This window comes from Argiope bruennichi, chromosome 2 (assembly GCF_947563725.1).
Source record: "Argiope bruennichi chromosome 2, qqArgBrue1.1, whole genome shotgun sequence".
In the NCBI taxonomy this organism is placed as follows: Eukaryota; Metazoa; Arthropoda; class Arachnida; order Araneae; family Araneidae; genus Argiope; species Argiope bruennichi.
The window spans coordinates 96,116,195-96,138,671 of NC_079152.1; the positions used below are offsets into that span (position 1 = coordinate 96,116,195).

The 22,477-nt window shown below is 27.4% G+C and overlaps 1 protein-coding gene across 1 annotated transcript in view; it reads right to left on the reverse strand.

Moving 5' to 3' along the window:
• Positions 1 to 1,147: 1,147 nt before the first annotated feature.
• LOC129962096 (BMP and activin membrane-bound inhibitor homolog) overlaps positions 1,148 to 22,477 on the reverse strand; it is a 64,469-nt gene continuing 43,139 nt past the window's right edge. Inside the window, exons 2-3 of the mRNA XM_056075818.1 lie at positions 10,402 to 10,713; positions 1,148 to 2,976 (exon numbers count right to left, since the gene is read on the reverse strand). Of these exons, the coding sequence (XP_055931793.1) occupies positions 2,540 to 2,976; positions 10,402 to 10,713 (749 nt within the window). The 3' untranslated portion in view covers positions 1,148 to 2,539. The remainder of the gene's footprint in view (positions 2,977 to 10,401; positions 10,714 to 22,477) is intronic.

Consider the following 22,477-nt stretch of genomic DNA (forward strand, 5'->3'; position numbering starts at 1 on the left):
TCCTAAAAAATCACGACATGTTACTGACTTGCCTAATCGTATGAAGGGAATGGTATCTTTAATGTTTTCTGAAGATATGCAGTAATCTGTAAATTATTTGTCTATAAAACTGCTGAAATTTATAAATAGATTCAATTTTTTAAACAATTTTTCTTTCACTTCCTTATATACTCGAATTTTGAAATTATGTATAATTGTTGGTTTCCGATGACATTAGAATATTTTATTAATCTTTGCAAGACCTTAGTAATCAATTACTATATAAATTTAGTTGAAAATCGATGTCATGTGGTATCATCTAGAAATTAATTTTAAAAATCCTGAATTTTAGATTACATAATATTTCTAACTATGAATTGGGAAACTTATTAATGTAGTAAGTAGTAAATAAAAAAGTAGAAAATTAGAAAATTGTAAAAATCAAAAGGTGAACATAATTTTATTGAAGTTATAAAGAATAGTTAGCACTAGTGTAAAAAATGTTTTAAATCGAAAATCAAGTAATATTTTAACTAAATAAAAACTTAATTTTATCAAAAAAAGGAATGCATTTTTATTAAAAGTTAAAAATATTATAAATGTGACCAAAACTTTAAATTTATTAGAGTATTTCTATCAGAATCTTTGACTTTAATTTTTTTTTGTCATTTGAATTAAAATTAGATGAATTAAAGTAAGAAATTAAGAAATATTACAAAAATGATACAATTTATTCTAAGAATAGGAATAATATTGATACGATCTAAAAAGTTTACAAGCCTATTTAATGTTATGTGTATAGATTATATTCAAATCTTCGCATATTGAATATATCTCACATGAAAATATCGTTGCAAATTTAAGATAAACAAATATGTGTTTATATGGTATCAATCTTTGTTGGCCAGTTGAATCTAATATTAAGGAATCTTAAAACACTTTTGAACTTAGGAAATTCTAAAACTATAAAATCTCGGAATTGAATTTTTTGACGAATGCAATACATTTTGTCTGCTTCGTGTATCGAAAAGTTAAAAAAAAAAAAAAAAAAAAAAAAAAAAAAAAAAGAAGAGTCCACTCATTCCAATCAGAAAGATTTAATAAATTAAAAATTATATATATACATCATATACTATTTACATGTGCTCTTATCTTTAAAATTTATATAATACAGTTTATATACAATAAAAGTGTTTCATTTTTAGACAATTCACATTCAATAGAATAACATATTTGGAAACTGAGTTTTTAAAAGAAATCGAAAAATATATAATGATGTTAGTTAATTAGATAATTAGTTCTTTGATTATAGATATAAAATTAATAAACTGACACTTCATAGATTACTCATGTAAGTAAAATCATAGAATAAATCAATAATCAAAGTTTGAAACTGGTCTTGGACTAAAACTCAGTGATTTCTTTCTATTAGTAAACAAATCAACTTTTTTGTAGAATAATTGAGAAATTTTCTTTTCTTCGAATAATAATATGGAATACACAAATCGATTTAAAAAAAAAATCTATAACTATGCACTAAACAATATGAATTGAATATGAATTGTGCTTACTCATTTAATGAAATAAACTCACTGATCACCTAACTATGTAATTAATGGCACTTAAACTGTGGTTATGAAATGTGCGTTGGGGATAGTTATGAAATGAAACACTGCTATGAAATTTTGTTTTTGGATATGCTTAAGAAGCATTTTAAACAAAGAAGCTAAAAAAATCTTTAAGCAGGGGAAAAAACCACATTAAATAAACACGAGAAAGCATGAAACATAGCAAACGATAATCATGCTTCATCTTAGGAGAAAAATTATTTTGCAAATTTTTTAGATGCATCAATTTTTATATCTAAAATAAAACAATATTTCCCATTAGCTCGAACACAAGAAAACATGAAGCACAGCAAACGATAATCATGCTTCATCTTGATAGAAAAATTATTTTGTAAATTTTTTTAGATACATCAATATTTGTATCGAAAATAAAACAATATTTCCCATGAGCTGTTGCTGTTTAATGGGTAGCGCTCACAACAGGTTATTAAAGTATTTAAGTTTAAGCGAAAAATTACTGAAAATATAATTATCAATTAAATAATTCAGGTTTAACAAACTGTATTTTTCTTAAATAACGAAGAGATTAATTTTGATTATACTGTTTATTTAAAAAGTTTTAATAGAATTTGGTTGTATTAAAAGGCAAAAGAAAAAGAAATGTATAAAAATTTACTAAATGAAATCCGATTTATTTATTCTTATATAAGAACCCTATGAATTTTATGAATTGTACCGACTTTAAAATTATAGATTTCAATTGTTACTTGCTTACAAAACATTTTTATCAGAAATTGAATTTGAAAGTTCGAGAATGGCTGTTATCCAAAACAGTTAAACCATTTTTGGAACACAAGTTTAGTGCAACTTTGCGAGACAGGCCGTTTGTGATAATAGTACCAAAAGCAGTCATTGTTATCTTCATGAAAATAAGAAATTCTCAAATAACAATCATATGCTTAAAATAATTTGTTTCTACTGATACTGTCAAGTCATGTGTCATTTGAGCTTCGAGTTGGATAAACAACTTGAATATAAGGCTGCGAACACTGACTTAAAGATTCAACTTCAGAATCACAATCACAATGAGCATGTGCAGAATGTGCGTAAGGCACCATATGGTGCTTCAGACAGTTTTGCTCGTGCTGATGTTCCAAGGCGCCATACTGTTCTACATAGAACCGGTTGCTCCTCTTCAACACTATGGCAGCGATGATTCCAATGATAATCAAACTAATAATACCCAAAACCAGAACTGAAATATATATAGGACTGATGATGTGTGGTAAAGATGATCTGGTTTTAGTTTTAATTAGGGTTCCTGATAGAGAGGGTGAATTTTCAAGTGAAAGCATTTGATTCGAAGATGAAGTAACGGCATTGGTTGATTGATCTCGTTGTCTGTAGTTGCTGGCTTCGATTTGTTTCCCTGTAAGAAAAAAGAAAGCTAACTGTTACAATAATGGTCTAGCAAATATAAGAAATCACGTCAACATAAAAAATAGAGATTTGAGCCAGAAACATTGTTCAAATTGGCTAGTTCAAAATACTTCACAATGTTCAAATTGGTTAGTTCGAAATGCTGTACATTTTAAAAATTACCTAGTTTGAAGTAGTATAGCATCATAATGTCTCTATGCTAATTTCTCAATCTTTAATTAATTTTCAAAATTTTCTTTTACTTATATAGAAGCGATAAATTGCAAAGAAAGCTAATTGTTACAATAATGATCTAGCAAATATAAGAAATTACATGAACATATAAAACAGAGATTTCAACTAGAAACATTGTTCAAATTAGTTAGTTCGAAATATTCCACTTTGTTCAAATTAGCTAGTCTGAAACAATACAGCATCATAATGTCTCTATGCTGACTTCTCAATTTTTAATTAATTTTCAAAATTTGCTCTTAATTATATAGAAGCGATAAATTGCAAAGAAAGTTAACTGTTACAGTAATGGTCAAACAAATACAAGAAATTACATTACCATAAAAAATAGAGATTTGAACCAGAAACATTGCTCAAATTGGTATGTGGGAAATATTGCACATTGTACAAATTAGCTAGTTCGAAATAGTGTAGCATCATAAAGTTTCTATGTTTATATCTTTAATTAATTTACAAAATTTCTATAGAAGTGATAAAATGCAACCACACAAATATAATTTTAGTATCGTTACAATGAAGGATACAAATCCAGCAGTCATAAATAAAAAAAAGAAAAAAGAAAAGTTGTAAAATTTATTTAAAATATTTTGAAAAATATCAAAGTTACGAAAAAAAACCTATATTTAAATAAACTTGGTGTCTGCCTTTGTTTATAGCTTTGAATTTTAAAGAGGAGCAAAATTTCAGTTTTGTACAGTTTTTGATATGTTCTGAATTTATTGAGAAAAAGGGTTAAAATTACAATAAATTTGTAAAAACTTTTCATTATTGAGCACTTATTGCTCCTTAAGTAACTACGTATCAAATTTGGAAGCTCAAAGTCTATTTGTCTGCTAATTACAGACATTATGCCAGCTTAATCATGTCAATATGTAGTGGTTCTAATCTCATTTGATATGCCATATTTATCAAATACATGCGGCAATATTTTATTTTAAATAGCAAATGTAGCATCATCTGTTGGTCAAAGCGACCTGAAGCACCAAAGTTGCAATTGAAATAGAATGACTAAGTTGACTACTTGGAGGTCAGAGAGGACTCATGTTTGTGTTTTGTTCAAAGAAAATCTATCATAATTAGAAATGCACAAGGTTAACTAATTTTTACATTGTGTTAGTTAGGTGAACATCCAGATAACCATAACTTAGTTCTTTCGATTCTTATTCTTTAGTCGAACCCGAATTAGGCCACGTTTAAGAAAAATGGGAACACAAAAATTCACAAGCTTATTTTAGTTTAAATAAATTTTTTATGTGGCAATTAAAAAAAAAACACCGTATTTTTTATTTTACACCACATTTTTTCTTACATTGCATAAAATTGGTAATGATAAATCTCCCTTAATTAATATAACTGCCAAATTAGGTTTAAAGAGTGTAAAAAACTGTGTTAGCCAGTTAATAAATATTTTTAACATTTTGAATTAATATTATGATCTAATCATTATATTATCATGAGGTTTGAACATTTCATCATACCATCATCGAATATTTCTTTCGTACCTGAAGAAGAAAAAAACTGCATTTATGAAACTGCAAATGGTAATTTGAAAAGAAGATATTATTTCATTTTTAAAAAATGTCATTTTTTTTCGCCATGTTGATTTAACGAGTTCGTGTATCACAGACATTACATTAGAAAAACGAAAAGTCATTAACTATTCAAATTTTACTCAACACTTAAGGCCTTTTACGAATAAGCAAAATATTAGCATTCAATATGAATAGTTTCAAATGTTATTCAATTTCAAATACAAATTTAACTTCATATTTAATTAAAATTCATATTTAACGGAAGCAGAATTTAAATATTTACTTTACATCACTGGATGGAAATTTTATTCTTTTCAGTGGTAGTACGCCTAGCTCTTAACATTTTTATATTCAGTTTTGTATTTTCTTGTTTAAGCATTCACTTTTATCAATGAATGATACATATCTCTTCTTTTAATATAGATTTAAGTAAAATGAATATTTCATCAAACTGAATTCTATTTGAATCGACTCAGAATAGGAAAGAAGTGTTTACTTACATAGCTAAATATCCATCCACTTGGCAAAGATACTTATAACTTCTGAATTAGCTTTACTTTAATTTAAATCAAATTTTACAGGTAAAATATGTAATATTTAGAGAATTATAATCCATGTTCTTGTTTTAAAAGTATCATTAATCTCCTATGTATATGTACTAAAATATTATTATTTTTATATAGTATTTTATATATTATTTTTATAATAGTAAATATAAAATATACAGGGTGTTTATAAAGTACCGGGCCCATTTTGATGTTTAATAACTCATAAAATAATAAAGATAGATTAAAATTAATAACATAAATGGTTAAATAGACTCAAAAAGTTTCATGACCCTTGTCAATGAACTTCCACGTGTGCCCTCTTCGTCACACGGAGAATATCAAGTCGATAGTCAATTTCACGCCAGGTAGCGACAAGCATGTCGGCATCCACAGGGCCATTTGCGCACATTATGGCGATTAACAATGCCAGAAACATGAAAGGATGCTTCATCGGAGAACATTATGCTCTTCAGAAAATCAGCAGCATCTTCTATCCTCCTTAGCATATCTGTTGCAAAGGCCATCCTCCTAGGCCTATCGTTCGGTTCCAAAACTTGAACAATTTGAACTTTGTATGCATGTAGTCTTAATTTTTTCTTAATAACCTTGTACACCGTCGAGATTGGCATATCCAATTCTGTTGCCGCTGATCTCACAGATATTCTAGGATTGTGTAAAAATGTCTCTCTGACACGCTCAACATCAAAATCACTTGTGCAAGGACGTCTGGAACGTTTCTTATCTTCGATACTTCCAATTTCTAGAAAATTCTTTTTCCACCGTAAGATGCTGTTTTTGGATGGAGGATCTTTTTGGTAAATTCTTCTGAAATTTCTCTGTGCTTGCACTATCGATTTCATTTCTATGAACCACCATAAAATCTGTGCTTTCTCTTGTGGTGTACGCATTCTCCTTAATATCCACTCGAATAAAACATCACATACAAAAGTACTACATAGAACAAACACATCAAAAGTAAACATAACATTGCAATAGTTACCAAAAACAAAAGAGAGAAAAATGCAATTAATAAGCATACAATATTTAGAAAAGTACAGATATTTAGACTGGAAAATGAAATTATCTGAAAATAACCACACGTGCAGACGATATTTACAAAAGTAAAAATATTCAAACCTGAAAAAGAAAATATATGAGTTATTCCATCAATAAATGTCATAAGTTTGTTTATATCTTTATTATTTTACGAGTTATTAAACATCAACATGGGTCCGGGACTTTATAAACACCCTGTATATTTACTATTATTGTAAACCCATTTCTGTGTGTGCAGTTTAATCGTTCTACTTATTTTAATAGATCACTCTCATTTTAGTCACCATCGTATTCATATTTAAATCTTTCAGAGTTGCAAATTATCATATTATATACATTTCCCTTATTTTCATCTTTTTACTTTCTAAAATTGAACTAGATTTTATTGTTTAATCAGACAGTGCTGGAAATTTTTTAATGACTCATTTTTAGTGGGAAAATAAAATTTGCTGACTTTGTACAGTTTTAATGATTTCATTAATTTATTATTATTAATGAATGAATTTATTAATTATTAAAATGTCTGTATTAGTTTAATGCATATACATTTGTCTTAGGCATTGTAGAATCAAATATAACCCATAAGTCATAAAATTTTTACACTTATTCTCTTTACTTATGATTATTTTTTTCAAAAGTACTTTGTAAAAAATAATTTCAATCTTTTGAATTAGAGAAGTGGATATATCTCTCTCGAAAATATTTATCTTTTAATTTTATATTTAAAAAATCAGCTAGTTTTAAGAAATGATAAATAACGAAAATGATTCTTTTTTTTTATTGTGGGAAATTACGATGGTTTTTCTCTCAAATTGCTTCACTACAGAAACAGAAAAATTATGTACGGAATAAAACTAATTGTCTTTATGATCGAAAAAAAATAATAACTACTACATACACAACTATTACAGTCCCTATGTCTCTTCTCAATTTTCAAGGCTGGCTTTAAGCGGTAAACAGGTATGTGGATTCTTCAGGTGCCAAATTTATCGGATTAGAGAATAAATTTTTACCAAATGCCTTAAAAAAACGTTCAACAACAGTCAACGAACCGAAAGCTGAAATAGACGGGATTTGAAATTTAAGTGTTAAGCAAGTATGTGGCCTCTTCATGCGTCAGAGTTATTGGATTAAAAAATTATAAACGTTTACTAAATGCATTAAAAAATGTTTAACGACAGTCGGCGAAACGAAATGACAACTGAAATAGACGAAATTTGAGAATAATGTAAATGAAAGATTTTTTCCTCTATAAATATTATACCTGGTTTAAATTATTACTTGTAGAAGAAATTATCGCTTTTCATTACAGAAAAAAAATATTTTGTTTTATAAAGTATGTATTATTTTAAGCCCATTTTGCATTATAAGTGCATATATTTGCGAAATTTTCCTAGTCATAATAGCCAAAGCGCAGATTGCAAGCTAGTTTTTTTACGCACACGAACAAAACATTAGAGCATATAGCCACAGCTCATATTCACGTTGTTAACAATAATTATTGCAAAGTAAGATCAAATTCTTAGTTAATTCCATGTTATGTAATGATATCAGAAGGTTTACAAAAAAAAAAATATTTTTTTTTTATTGTCTAGACATTTTTTTGCACAGTTAAGTTACTTTCAAAACTATTTATAACAATAAAACATTCCATCGTTCAAGTAAAAATTAGCCGACGAAATAATTGAACTAAATAAACCAAAAACAAAAATATCAGAACAAGGGAATTATACCATTATCCATCATCAGCCAGAATTATACCATCATTATCAACAAGATTTATTGGCCATCATTTTCTAATACTCATTGAAACAAGTTCATCACGGAATGCTGGTAAACGTAAAATAAAGTGTTTGTTTCAATCATTTTCATTATATTCAATGTATAGCTTCACTGAATTAAATAAAATTATAAGCTCTTTGTGTTTGCCATTTTATTTTTTATCATTTTAAAATATTTCGATCTTTACGCACTAATTTTTTCATATGACGCAATTTTCCACTTCTCTGAATTATGAATTATGTTATCAAATTGAAAATGTTTTATGATATAATAATACGCAGCCTTATAACTTCAAACTAGTAAGTTAAATTAAAGGAGTTCTGTATTAAATCACATTCAAATTACCAATACATGTGAATAAAGGGTCAAAAGTACAGTGAACGTAATTTTCTTCCAATATCATAAACACAAAAATTAAATAAATAATGAATATCATATAACTTAAAAATCTTTAAAAAAAAAAAACCTATATTTTTTAATATAAATGGACTCTAAAATTATTACTGCTCAAAATTATATAAAAATATATTCAGCAATGGTTTAATGGTCATAAGTGTCACAGTATAAAATTTTACACGAAGTCAACGACGAAAGTTTTATATATGCTCCCCAAAAATGTAGTAGAAAAATGTAGAAAAAAGCCGTTATCCTTTTATCATCCGGATTCTTGTTACAAGCTGATGTCTGAGTTTTTGGATTTTCAATTCTATATATATCACGCATTCCCATAATCGTTAAAATATACCTTCTACTTTATCAGGATAAATTAAAAAAAAAAAAAACTTTTTTTTTCTGGATATAAACCTTGTTAAGAAGAATTCTAAGAAAAGGAATTCTAAAATTCCAAATTCTTAAAACATTCCAAAATTTTAAGAAAGGGAAGAAAATACAAAGCAATGGTGGTTGTTTTGGTTTCCTAGAAGGAAAAAACAAGACCCCCCCCTCCTCCCAATTATTTATCAAAATATAAATAATTCCAGACTTATACAATTTCTGTCTGATTCAGTCTCTTTAGAAGAGATAGCTCGTCGATATTACGATAATAATCTACTGCAAATTTTTGGAAGCATTATTTGATTCTTTAGTTGAACTTTTAGTAATTTAAAACATACATTGTTGATATTTATGATTTTTTTTTTTTTGCTATTTTACTTTATTAACTCAATGTCATTTTGCCAATTAAAACCCATGCTCACAATATTAGTTATTCTTTGTTACAATAAGATTTGATTTTGATGAATTTATTTTTGTGACAATAATATTTTATATAACTGACAACCTAAATAAAGATAACAATAATTTATGTTATTTTTTTATTTTAAACATTTAATAAATGACTTTTTAATTATATTCCAGGAATTTTATTAATTTTATTGCTATTTTCCGAGAAACTTCTTTTTTTGGTAAGAAGCGGCTAACTGAAACAAAAATTTGTTTCAAGAGTGAAAACCGACCCTAGCAATCATGTAAGAACAGTTTCGGATTTTCTGCAATGAAAATAGACTAATAAATCAATAAAATGTTTAAAGGAATAAAAATGGACTAAAGAAAAATAATCATTGGGATCGTTTTAACACACAAATTTATGTATGGTGCATAAATTATTTACAAAATTTTTTCACTATAACTTGATGTCACTGAAGAAGTTCTTTATCCATTACGGTAAACACAGTTAAAGATATCTTACAAATTATTAAAAATATTCACTTGAATATCCTTTTTAATTCTTTATAGAGTGGTTTTTCTCTGTCAAGTTGCATTTATCGAGAAATGTAAGAATATCTTACTCAAATCTATGTATCAGTTAGATTAAAATGTGGCTTTGGTTGTCAATACTGAAAAGCTCCAAACTGCCGTTCAATAAAACTACGGCGGGGACTCGAGACGCCTAGTTGTCATTGCGAAGCACCCTTTCATTAGTATGATTCGTTGATACTCTCAGATGTGTTTGTGGGAAATAGGGGTTTACTGAGAGCTCTCAAAGAATATCTTAGAATACTTTTACTTCATGGTCATGAATTAAGCGAGGAATTCTTTTGTATATAATGCCTTAAAAATGCTGCTGTCTTTAAGGTTTCCGAGGAGTTAGGAATTTTTTTCATCTTTGAAAGAAAAATTTGAACTTTCCAGAATTCCGAAATATTCTAAAGTACTTAAACCCGAATGATCAAAGGAATGAGATATCTATCCAACAATCGATTAAAGATACCCTCATTACCCATGATTCAAACCAAATTCGAAGGAAAAACATAATTTCTAACATACCTTCTTCTGCAAGTACAGAAGTTTCATTATCTTTTACACTTTCTGTAAACCAAGGAGGGGCTGTTGGTATAACATCTCGGTTGCAAAGATGACTGTTGCAGCAAAGGAGGAGAGGCCAAGGTCCCTTCGCTACAGCCGGCCTTCGGTTTTCACAAAGTAGAGGGGTTTTACTTTTGATGCACCCTCTGACGACCGGATGACTACCATCGTGTCGGTCCAAATATTGACTGAAACACATGCTAGTCGTGTTGCAGTGCTTCATGTTGTGCTCGATGCAGTGCGTGGTGGTACACTCACACATGATACTATTTCCTGCAAATATAAAAAAAAAAATAGTAAAAATTAAATATACATCTTCTTGAAATTTGTATCCAATTTATCACTAAACTTTAATTTTTAATTAATTGACGAATATTGTTTATGATATTCATCGTATTTCAGTTTTTTTTATTGTATTGTTTCAGAATTTAAATCTTTATAATTTTTCACTTTGACTTCCATATTTCTGATAAAAGAAATGTTTCTTTTAAATATAGTGATAGCAGCATGCTTTATAAAGTTCTAATATTTTTATTTTTCTACCTTCTAATTTTTAATATATTTTATAGTTTGTCATCATAATTATGATGGAATGTTTTAATTTGCTTTTATTAAATTCACTACTAAATGGTACCACTAGCATGAAATCAAAATTAAATTAAAATTAAGCAATTAATTGGTGATCAAGCTTTAAAAATAATAATATTTTAATACTTAGAGATCGTATAATCGTATTGAATTTTGAAATTCTGGCTCATCAGAAAGATAACGAAAAATATTATAAAATAACGTGTTTGAAAACATGAAAAAAAATGACAAATAAATGATGTCAAAAAAAAGTATTTTCATATGTAAATATTAAGCTGTATTTCAATATTGGTTCGGAATTTTTGTAAATTTAGATTATATTAAAAATTTGTACGAGATACAAAGAAAGTTTAAAATGACAAACCCTCCAAGTGAAATGCCAATTCAGGTATAAAAATATCATTATTTCGAGAAATCCGCCATCAGATAACAAATAATTAAACAATCGAATATGATAAATTCTAGAGATTGAATAATGATACGAAAACAAAAATGTTTCGTTAGTACATTCATAATTTTTGTTCTCAAAAATTTCATGGTGATTTGAAATTTCAAATAAAATATGGCAGCAATCATTACATTTGATGGATTTCTACAGGCAAATATGTTTATTTTTCATTATTTCTTCCCAATTTATAATACAATTTCCTGGATAAGAGAAAATTCTGCACAAAATTATATTAGATTCATAAATATGATATTATTTAGAAAAATGTGAAGTTTTTTTTTCATTTAGTAATTTTTTATATTTTTAAGAGAGATGCTAAGGAATTCGGTAATAATTTATTGGTAATAAAATTTCTTGTATTGTATCGGATATTTTATTGATACAAATTAAGAATTCTGAGCAGAAATTAATTTTCTTTCTCTTTTTCTTTTGAATTCTTTGAATATAGGATATGAAAATTTCTCTTTTTAAAAAATAAGCCCAGTCTTTTTATCTAAACAGTTACTGATTTGCTATTCTTATTTAATATTAGGGAAAAAAAAGAAAAATTGTATTCGTCGAAATATTTAATTATATTATTTTACTCTAATCCTAAAAAAATCATTAGAAAGTAAGTCGATTTCGACGCTATTTAGATAAATAAATGAAAAGGAAATTATGTATATAAAAAAGTTCATTAGCATGTGCTTGTATATAGCGCAGACTTATTCATTTCATATATGACAGCGAACATAACCCGCAGAAAAAAACCATAAAAAAGGAAAAAAGAGAAAAAAATACTCGCTTTGAAGACATTTCTTTTGGGAAAAAAAATTCTTATTGGGAACACTTCAGGCGTTAGAAAAAATTCAAGAGAAAAAAAAAACCGTTACAAATTCTAGTAATTGTACTCTTAGTCGACATTTGCCTCAGCTTTAATTATGTTCCAAATTTTTTTCACCCTTATTTTCTTTTTTATATGCACCTTATTATTAAATAAATTGATTTAAAAAAACAAGAGAATAAAAGAATAGAGAACAAAAGAGGGGAAAAAGAAAGAAAGAGGAAAGAAATTGTGCACAGATTCTGACCTCTTCAAAAATTTGTATTCATTCCCTTTGTCTCCCATTTCTCCATTAGAACGATAACGAATGTTCGTTTCCATCTCAATAAGAGCACTACTTTAAGCACATATGCAGACACAGAAAAAAAAAAGAAACTTTCAAATATTATATGCAAGCGTAAGCAAAAAATAGTTCTGAAACTTCAAAACCAGAATTCGTTTTCGCATATCGCTACACATAATTAGGCAAAATCATTTAGTTTTGCTGGAAAGTAAACAAGAAGTCGAAGTATGTTTTTTTTAAGTTTGCTTATCAACTGTCATTGTAAAGAAAACGCAGCTGCAGAAACTTAATTGAACAAACAAACACGAAAACTCACTCATCTTCGATTACCACCTTGAATTTTTCAATCTCTCCCTTTTCCCTCGCCACGCTAACCACAGCTGCAGTTAGTTCTCTTGCTAATGAACTTAATAAATGTTCTGAATAACTTGATTTTGCTGTTGCTCTTTTATTATTTTTTTTTCTCTTCTCCCAACATTTTTCGAAGACGCGCTAGAGGGCGCTCATTAGTGAGTTCATTTGCGGTCGCGGATAGTTAGAACGGTTGCTCTGAATGACGGGAGAAGTTCTGGAAGTAAAATATTTAAGTTATTCCTCAGACGATTTTTATAAATGCTTCAGGATTATTAAATTTCTCTAAAAGGTGTAGATAAATGCCGTATTTTACGCAAGGCTGTAATTAATAACTTAAACAATGTAGACAAATTTAAAAAATGAATGAAATAAATAAAAAATAAATTCTTTATAAATTGATTAAGTTTTTATTCTAGCATAAACAAATTAGCTTCAACAAACTAAAATATTTTAAAGTTGATCAAATACTTTGTTAAAAAGATTGAACTGCAGTAGAATCTTATTAGATTAGAAAAAAAATGGATTTTTTTTTCAACATTGGAAAATTAAAATATTTGATTAAGGAAATCATTCCAAGTTTATAATTAAAGAATTTGACGTTACACTGTTTTACTTTGAAATGTTTTGCTTATACTAATTTTTACTTACTTTGAAATACGAAGAAAAATCAAAGAGATTTAATAAAAAAAAATACCAAGTAAAAAAAAAAAGAAAAATTTAAAACAAGGGACAGAAAAAGTGACATTATTTGTGGAAAAATTTAGAAGTTTGTGTTCCTCAAATGTTAAAAAAACTCTGTTAACAATATGCTTTGTGCTAACAACACATCTTGACCCATAAGCTGTAGGTCATTTTTATTTCCATACATATTTTTAAAACATGAATTATATTTTATGCATGAAAATTTATTGAAATAATAAAAAAAAGATTTTACTATATAATACAATTTTTACAACAATACGACAAAGCAGAGCTGAAATTTACAGATATCTGTTAGCAGTCTTTCTCTTCTATTCCTCCAATCGTATTCTTATTTGAACATCTTCTGGATGTATTTAATTTTTTAATTGAACGCATCAAACTCATTTTAAGAAAGAATGTGATAACAAAAGATCACATAAATTAAAATGAGAAGTATTCGTAAAAAAAGAAAAAAAAAGACTGGAGTGAGATAGACTAAGATAATATAGACTAGATAAGATAGACTAGATAAAGATAAAACTGGAGAGAGATAGACTATAACAAATCAAACACACTTTTCGGTGGATTGCGTGTTCTAATAAAAGCAGAGGAAACAATAAATATATTTTACACTTATTCTATGCACCATTCTCAATCGTAGGTTTTAAAGAAAGTAATACAGCTACTGATTGACCATCAATATTCGTTCAAGACAACTTATTTGACATAAAATCATATAAAAATGATTTTTTTTATAGCTTCATGGAATTTTGAAACAATCAATCTCAAATTCACTTTTCCAATCTGAAACGCCAAGAGAAACGAAAGTAAAAAGATTCAAAACTGAAGAGTCCAAATCGCTTGGAATCATACTTAAAAGTAATATATTGCAAAGAGAATTGTCTTTTCTCTGTCCTCAGTTGCATCATCTAATCGGCCCGTTATCGCTCATTTTCCCTTTTTTCCGTGTCTTATTATTTCCTTTAATCATATCTCAAGCCTTTTCTTTACAAAAAAAATTCAATTAGTGTTCATGTGAAATCAAATGATTTACTTTACATCCATTGCACTGCAAAATACCATTAAATTTGAGATTTTTCATAGAAATATAATTAATAAAACGTTTTTTTTTAAAGCATACAATTATTCATCGACTTAAAAAACAGAATTTCTTTTAATTATTTTCTATTATTAGATTTCAATTTATAATTCTTTTTTCCTAAATATCATGGAATCTTGAAATAATTAATCTGAAATTCACTATTAAGGAATGGCACTTATACAGGATTAAAATACAGTAAATTAATGGATTGACTAGTTATGAATTTCTGAAAATATTAATATAATATGTTGTCATCAACAACATATAAGTAAAACGAATTTTTTAATGCGTTTTTTTCTTATAAAGGGACATATTTAAAAGTAAATTTATTTAAATTACGCTTATAAAGTTGGAAATCAGCAACATGGGTAATAAAATATTCCTTTATGAGCATTCGTCCTCTTTCTTCTTTTCTTTTCTTTCATTAAAATGAATGAAAGTTTACTTTGTTTAAAAAAACTGGGATAAAATGCACTAAAATTTCGTTACTTCATATCATTGTTACAATATCATCATTATAATTACAAAATATAATTATAACATCTTTACGTATACTATTTCTTTCATTAGATAATATATTGTTATTTCAAATATTTTTATAACTTATCAAGCAATACATCTGTCTCAATTCAACAAATTTTTCAAGAGGTAGAACCAAAGGTTCTCCCTCACGCTTCTTCTTTTTTCCAACCACCAAGGTACATAATGAGACAAAATGATGAAGTTATATCTAAGCGATATAACGGAAATTAAATGCAGCCTGTATTTCTGGCGAACCAATTGATATCCAAAGGTGACTACTGTTAAATATATCAAATTATAATCACCGATAATACTTCAACATAGGAAAATGTAACATTACGAGTTTCTTTGAAACTTAACAACTTAATTTTTGTCAAAAGCAACTGCATATTTGAGTGTGTAAAAATGTGAGCTCATATCCTAATAAATAAAATTTCCGTAACGAATCATGATTATTGATGTCAACGTGTTCAATATTTTCTGGTTTAAGTTCTATAGCAGTTTTAAAAATAAAATAGTTTTTAAAAAGTTAATCGAAAAGAAAAATGTTTTATTTCTTCAATACAAGCAATAATCATGTTATCTTTTTCTTCTGGAAAATTAAATTTATTATATAAAAGATTAAAACTTGGGCTATTGACTTTGTTAAAGAGTTTCTCAACAGTTACATTAAAAATAAGTACAATATGTATAACGCCTTTAAAATCATAAAATTCATCATAGACGATTGTAAATCCTGTTACTGAATTTAAATCCGTAACCTTTGCTTAGCTACAACTTCAGCAATGCAAATGCAGTCGGATCCCGATTTAACGAATTCATAGGGACAGAAAATTATATTCGTTAAATCGGGGGTTACTCGTAATATCGGGGTCCGAGACAAAAAGTAAAAACTTTGTGCATTTACTTTATAGAATATTTCTAACTATCAGCTACGAAAAAAACACCCATAGTTGGGCATTGTACTCTTTTTGTTTAACAACTAAAATTACAGTGAATACTGAACGTAATTTTTAATTTGAAATTTAAAGTACGTATTGAACAATGTTTGACAATTTCCTTGATTCCTGACTCCAAAAAATTATTTCTCCCTTTTATGGTGAGAAGAAAATATTGCATCTTTTACGTCTTGCTGCATTAGGCATGTTTTCACAGTCTCCAAACTATGTTTAACAATTGTAGATAAATCTCAACGTGAAGATTTCATAGCGTTTTGTGGTCCAATGTTCTTGTGAAACTCACGTAAAATGATAAGCTCTTCTTTTAATGAAAAATGTTTTCGTTTCGAACAATCTGCCATACTTCGCAATTATTCAAAAATCAAATATTCTGCCAAATCGAACGTCCAATATATCTCACCTCTCTGTGTTCAACGATAAAAAAGGAAATTAAATTCATGTCCAACCCACATAAAACTAAAGATGACGTTACTCATAACGAAGAACTTGCACATCCGCTCCAAATAAGATGGATATAGTAATCATTTGAAAAGCAATCCAATATTTTTCTAATTCAATTTAATATTTTAAAAAATATCGGTTGAAATAATTCATTAATTCGGTATTTATTATTCGTTAAATAGAAATTTTTATCAGCATTTTAATCAGGGAAGAAGAAAAATCCGTTCAATCGCCAAACTTGGTCTGAGTTAGTTATATAGGTTATCTGACTGCAGTTCTGTTTCGTAAAACCTGACCGAACAATGATATTTATTAAAAAAAATTAACAATTACTTTTGTTTTAAATTTGAAATCTCTAAAAAGAACTACACTTTGCTGAATGCTATTCTAGTACATAAGAAAATGAATGGGAAATGGATTATAGAATTCAATTTTTACAAACATGCAACAAGTGGCGTTGAAATACGTATAAATTTTTGGAATATTTTTAAGACTTCGAGAAATATATTTTACAAGATAACCGGTTCTTGAACAAATAAGCGGCTCTTAGAGCAAATTAAAAAATCCATTAATTTTTATTTATTCCAATTGATTTTTAATTTCTTTCTACGGTATTCGATAGATTCAGAAAGGGGAAAGAAACACGCACAAAAAAAATAATCTAATAGAAAGAATAATTTTTTAATTCAATCAATAAAATAATATGCCAATGAATATTTTACAGACAGTATATGCGACAACACGCATTGCAAGTAATTTAATATTACAATGTATGCAAAAATAACCATTAACGAACAACCATTTTTAAAAGATCCAGTTTAGCAAAACTACATCTAACAAGATTATTAAGATTAAGAATAAAGCGCCAAATTAAATTAGACTGAATAACAGCTCACATCTAATTTTCACTTCTCTTCGCAACGTTCATTATTGCATCTCGTTTCAGACAAAAGCGATTAGTAAGTTTCTTCTCTGGTTCTATGCACTTAAAATACGCGTCATTTTTAACACTGATAATTATGTCAGTGAAAATGAAGAATGAAAAAAAAATGCTTAATGATCGTAATTATCCCTTTCTGACCTCAGATTAACAAGAGACAATTACAAATTGAGTCTATTTTTAAAAAGTTAACGACTCCACGTGAAAATTGTAGGCAGTTGTGGCGCCATCTAGGAGACATCAAGTGTACAAATCACCTTAAGTATAATTCACTGTTCGGATTGCAGACTGTCAGTATAATTATACAGAAGTATTTTTGTCTTTAATAGTTCAACTCCTTTCATATATAATCATTTTCAATTGAATATTTCAGAAATTGGCATTCCTTTGAAGAATTCAGCTTCATAATAAACTTAGCTAAGTCTTCTGTTTTTGAAATTTATTCAGCAAAGCTTTCAAAAGCCATCTATTAACGTTTTTTAAACGGAATATTTTTCGTAACTTTTGATAATAATGCTTATTGTTTAAATGTTAATTCAGTTGACTATTTTTATTTCCATTTAATTTATTTTAATACATAATCGATATTCTGTCTAGGGTATACTAAACCCTAAGTTTCGCTTAATTCTTTTTTTTTTTTTTCATTTAAAATGAATCGCCAACAACGTCACAAATAATTTACAATGTATTACAGTAATCTATCATAATAAAGTCTCCAAAATAGTTATTTGAAATTCAGAATTTTATTTTCCAAAGTTAAAGGTAAAAACTGATTATCCATAAAAGAAAACAAAGATTTACAATAGAGAAATTTTAGATTTGAATTAAGTCATGGATTTTTAACCAATAACAATAGCATAACATTTTTATGCTAAAACATTAGTTTCAGTTTTGTATTGTAGATGGCAGCACAGTTGTCTTTGATCAGGAAAAAAAGTTGAAATTCAAAGAGTAAGGAGGAAAAGGAGGATAATACAAAGGAGTAAGAGATTTTCTTAGTAAAATAAATCAAATTAATGGCACATAAAAGTGGTTCTTTATTCAAGATAAACGATGAAAATATGAAACATTACTCAACGTTTATATGTAATTATATTTGAATTGAGAATTTTCTATTCAAATGAAAGATTAAATTCTTAATCTTTCATTAATTTTCTTTAATTTAAGAAACTAATCTTGCACTTTTAAACTAATGATATTAAACCAATTAATAACTTCCTTACAAATTCGGATAGGTAACTAAAATAACTAATAATTATCATTTGCAACCAAGTTAAAAAGAACATTTGGAAACTTTGCAGTTTTATAAATGCTTGATAAAGCAATAAAATGTTTTATCTTTTCTGAAACACAGAATTTGAGAAATGACGTACGCCTCTTGTCTGCATTAATAATAAATAGAGATAATAATTTAAAAATTTGTCTTTTTGATGATCCTAATAGTCGTATGAATTTTCGCAGAATTTTGGTAATTCTTTAAAAATACTTTTAGTCTCATTTTGGAAACTAAATTACATTGTTGCCATGAAATTCAAACACGGTTCATTGTTTCATCAAATATTTAATCAGGTGGGGGGTTTTGTCAATGCGAAAAGCTAAAGAAGATGAGCTCTATTTAATGCCTGTACAATTTAAAAAACAAATAAAAAAGTGAAGTTACAATATTGAGAATTTTGGAAGATATTTACGTTTTTAATAGTGTTAAAATATTACCAGAAAGGTTCATGAACACAATCAGCAGTATTTAATTATGATGATTAACTCGGCTCTAATGCTAGAGAATTTTCCGAATTCATGAAGACCAATTGATAAAAAAAAAAAACCAATAAAACTGAAACAAAATATAATTAATATTTTCATCAAATCAGTTGATTGCCTGAGGCGACTAGTTAGAGATAAGAATAATAAAAATGATTCATAACAAAATTTTAATAATCAAGTTAAATATGACTTTTACTTTCTTAATAGATCATCATTTTTGTTAAATGATTCTAATCTACAGTATCGTCATTTTCTTAAATTAGTGAGTTATTTGTTAGTACGATATTAATAATGCGATTTGTTTCAATTTTATTACAATTAATGACAAATTAATTTCTCCATTAAATAAATAATCGTATAAAATATTACTTTTACTATTATTTATATGCACCCTCATTAATAGTTCTTAATAGAAATATTTTATTAATGTTCCTTATATAGAAATATTTTTAGTTTGAAGTTATAATTCAAGGATGTAACTACTAACAACATATCATATTATTGAATAATTGCCAGATCGGATGTAACGAATGTATGAGAGTATTTGACATCGATAAAATGTTTTGTAATACCAAATTATGCCTTAAAACATTTCGATAAAATAATGACGATAGAATACACATTTCTATTCATTTGTTCTTCTATCATTTTTGTGCTAATATTTATCGCTTGTACTTAAATGTGCAAAAATAAATTTATCTAATTGATTCCAACGTAATTGAACGTAACTCCAAATTTGACATTTGGAGTTACGTTCATTTCTTTGTCGGTCTATCTTTGAGCCCTATAAATAAGAAGGAAAAATTAGGGGAATGAAATTTATTATCAATCTTTAAACCAAAATTGTGTATATTGAAACATATCATGAAACAAGTGACTTCTCTAAGATTTAGAATGTGACTAAATAAATATCTGTTCGTGTGTATGTGAACGCGCTAGCTCTAAAATGCAACACGCAATATAAATGAAATTTGGAATGGGGTCTTGACACCGAAATTGCCGGCATGTATCAAATGCTGAACAAACTCTTTTAACAGTTTGACAGTCTGTCAACATAATGACTAGCAATATAAATGAAATTTGGATGTGAATTTTACACAAGCATTATAGATCTTAGGATACCTAGGCGTTTGAAGGAAGAAGGTTCAAAATAAATACTCAATTTCCCTCACTATATAGAGTTATCATAATTGATTGACCAGATAGATATTAAGCATTTATATTTCCAAAACTGTTTCACATATTCTAATCAGTAATATTTGAAATTAAAGAAAAATATTCCAATTTTTCTTTCGGTTGCAAATATTTGATATATTAACTTTATGAAACAAGACATATATTTGATTTGAAGTCGTGTTCATTGGATGCATTTTGAAGTTTTACTCAGCCAATGATGTTTGATACAGCAATGGCGCATTCTTTAAGTTCATTGGTAATTTTCGGCACAGGGACTATAAAAATGATCTTTGAAGTAACACCATAAAAAAATCGCATTAGAGTAAGACCGTGAGACCTAGGAAGCCATGAGACGAAGGGTAAATCAGTGTTGTATACACGCGTAAAATCCAGCATCATGGTAGCTCCTCAGTTAGATACGCTCTAACATCCAAACCCCACTGGAATACGCCCACATCTTGCTGAAGGGTAAGATTCATAATAACCTCTCGTAGTTGTAGAAATAACCATATTGCCTACATGCCAGAAGAGTTATCCTCAATTCATCAATTCTTTCATTCATTTATGTTAAACCTATATTTTGAATTTTAACACAAATCGTACTATAATGCGCAAAAAACACGCTTTTCCATATGTTAATATAATAAAAAGTAATAAATAAAATATGGCAAATAAAATAAATATTCGAACGAATGCTTCAGAAATATAGAATGAAAATCTAAAAATGTAAAGCGTGTGATCGAAACCATTTGAATTTCACCAAGAATTCCGATTCATATAGATTTGAAAAAATGCATCCTATTAAGATATTTTGAATTCCATTGAACAAAACAGATAATTGCCTTGACATTGAAATGAAAGTTGTAACCTTGGGAGACTATTGCAGTAATCGTCTACAAAAAAAAAAAAAAAAAAAAAAAAAAAATCTTTTAACAAATGTGTCCACTCAAGCGAAAACATTTTTTTTTTTTTCCCTCACCGTAAAAACAAGTCCAACAACAAAAGTGAAACAAAACGTAATTGAAAGCAGGTGTTTCCTAATCAGGATCTTTTTATGCATTTTGAAATATTTTTTCTTTTTTGAATAGATGCGAGTTAACGTTTGTTTGCTTTTAAACATGTTAATGCACGCCACTGTTCATTTTCATGTAAAAAATTTTATGAGATAATTATTTCTTATTATTATGATAAAAAAAAGAGCAATTAATATTTTACGATCGCAATTCGAAATTAGTATAGTCGATGAAGGGTTCCATAAAAAAATGAATCAAAATTATCTGAACAACATTTGAATGAAAAATGTAGTTATAAATACAGCTTACATTGATACTTTAAAAATAAGATGTTTTTATTTAGGTGACATACATTAATCAGGGCAAATCTAATTTTTTTGCTTTTATCAAAAATACATGTAAAATTTATATATTTATATTCGAATTTTTTAATGAATTTTGTAATCAATTTCCAATATTTTAGCTTTCTGGAATTTTGTGGACTTGTCTCTACTCGATGCCGATATGTTATTTTAATAGTTCCAGTTTTAGCTTTATCTGTGAATTTTACTCATAGTAATAATTTATTAAAATCATATAAAAAATATATTTTCGTCTGGAAATCTGACATTTTTAGAGAATGTATAAATTGCCGAGATTAATTTGAATTACATGGTTTTGATAACTATATACATATCAGAATAATATAATATGTAACTTTTTTCAAATATACGATATATGGTAATCAATTTCCTAACCTAAGTATGCATACAGCGAAATTTATCGTGCATATGGTAATGAGAAATTTAAAACAATTGAAATATTTTTTTATTTTAATATAAAAGCTAGTACCCTCTATGTAAACTGCGAGACGTGTTTTAGAGAATGTAATTTTCAATAAGGCAGACTGCTTAAACTAGAATTACTAAATTTGGCACCTTTTTTGTATATTATATGCTAATTAAGT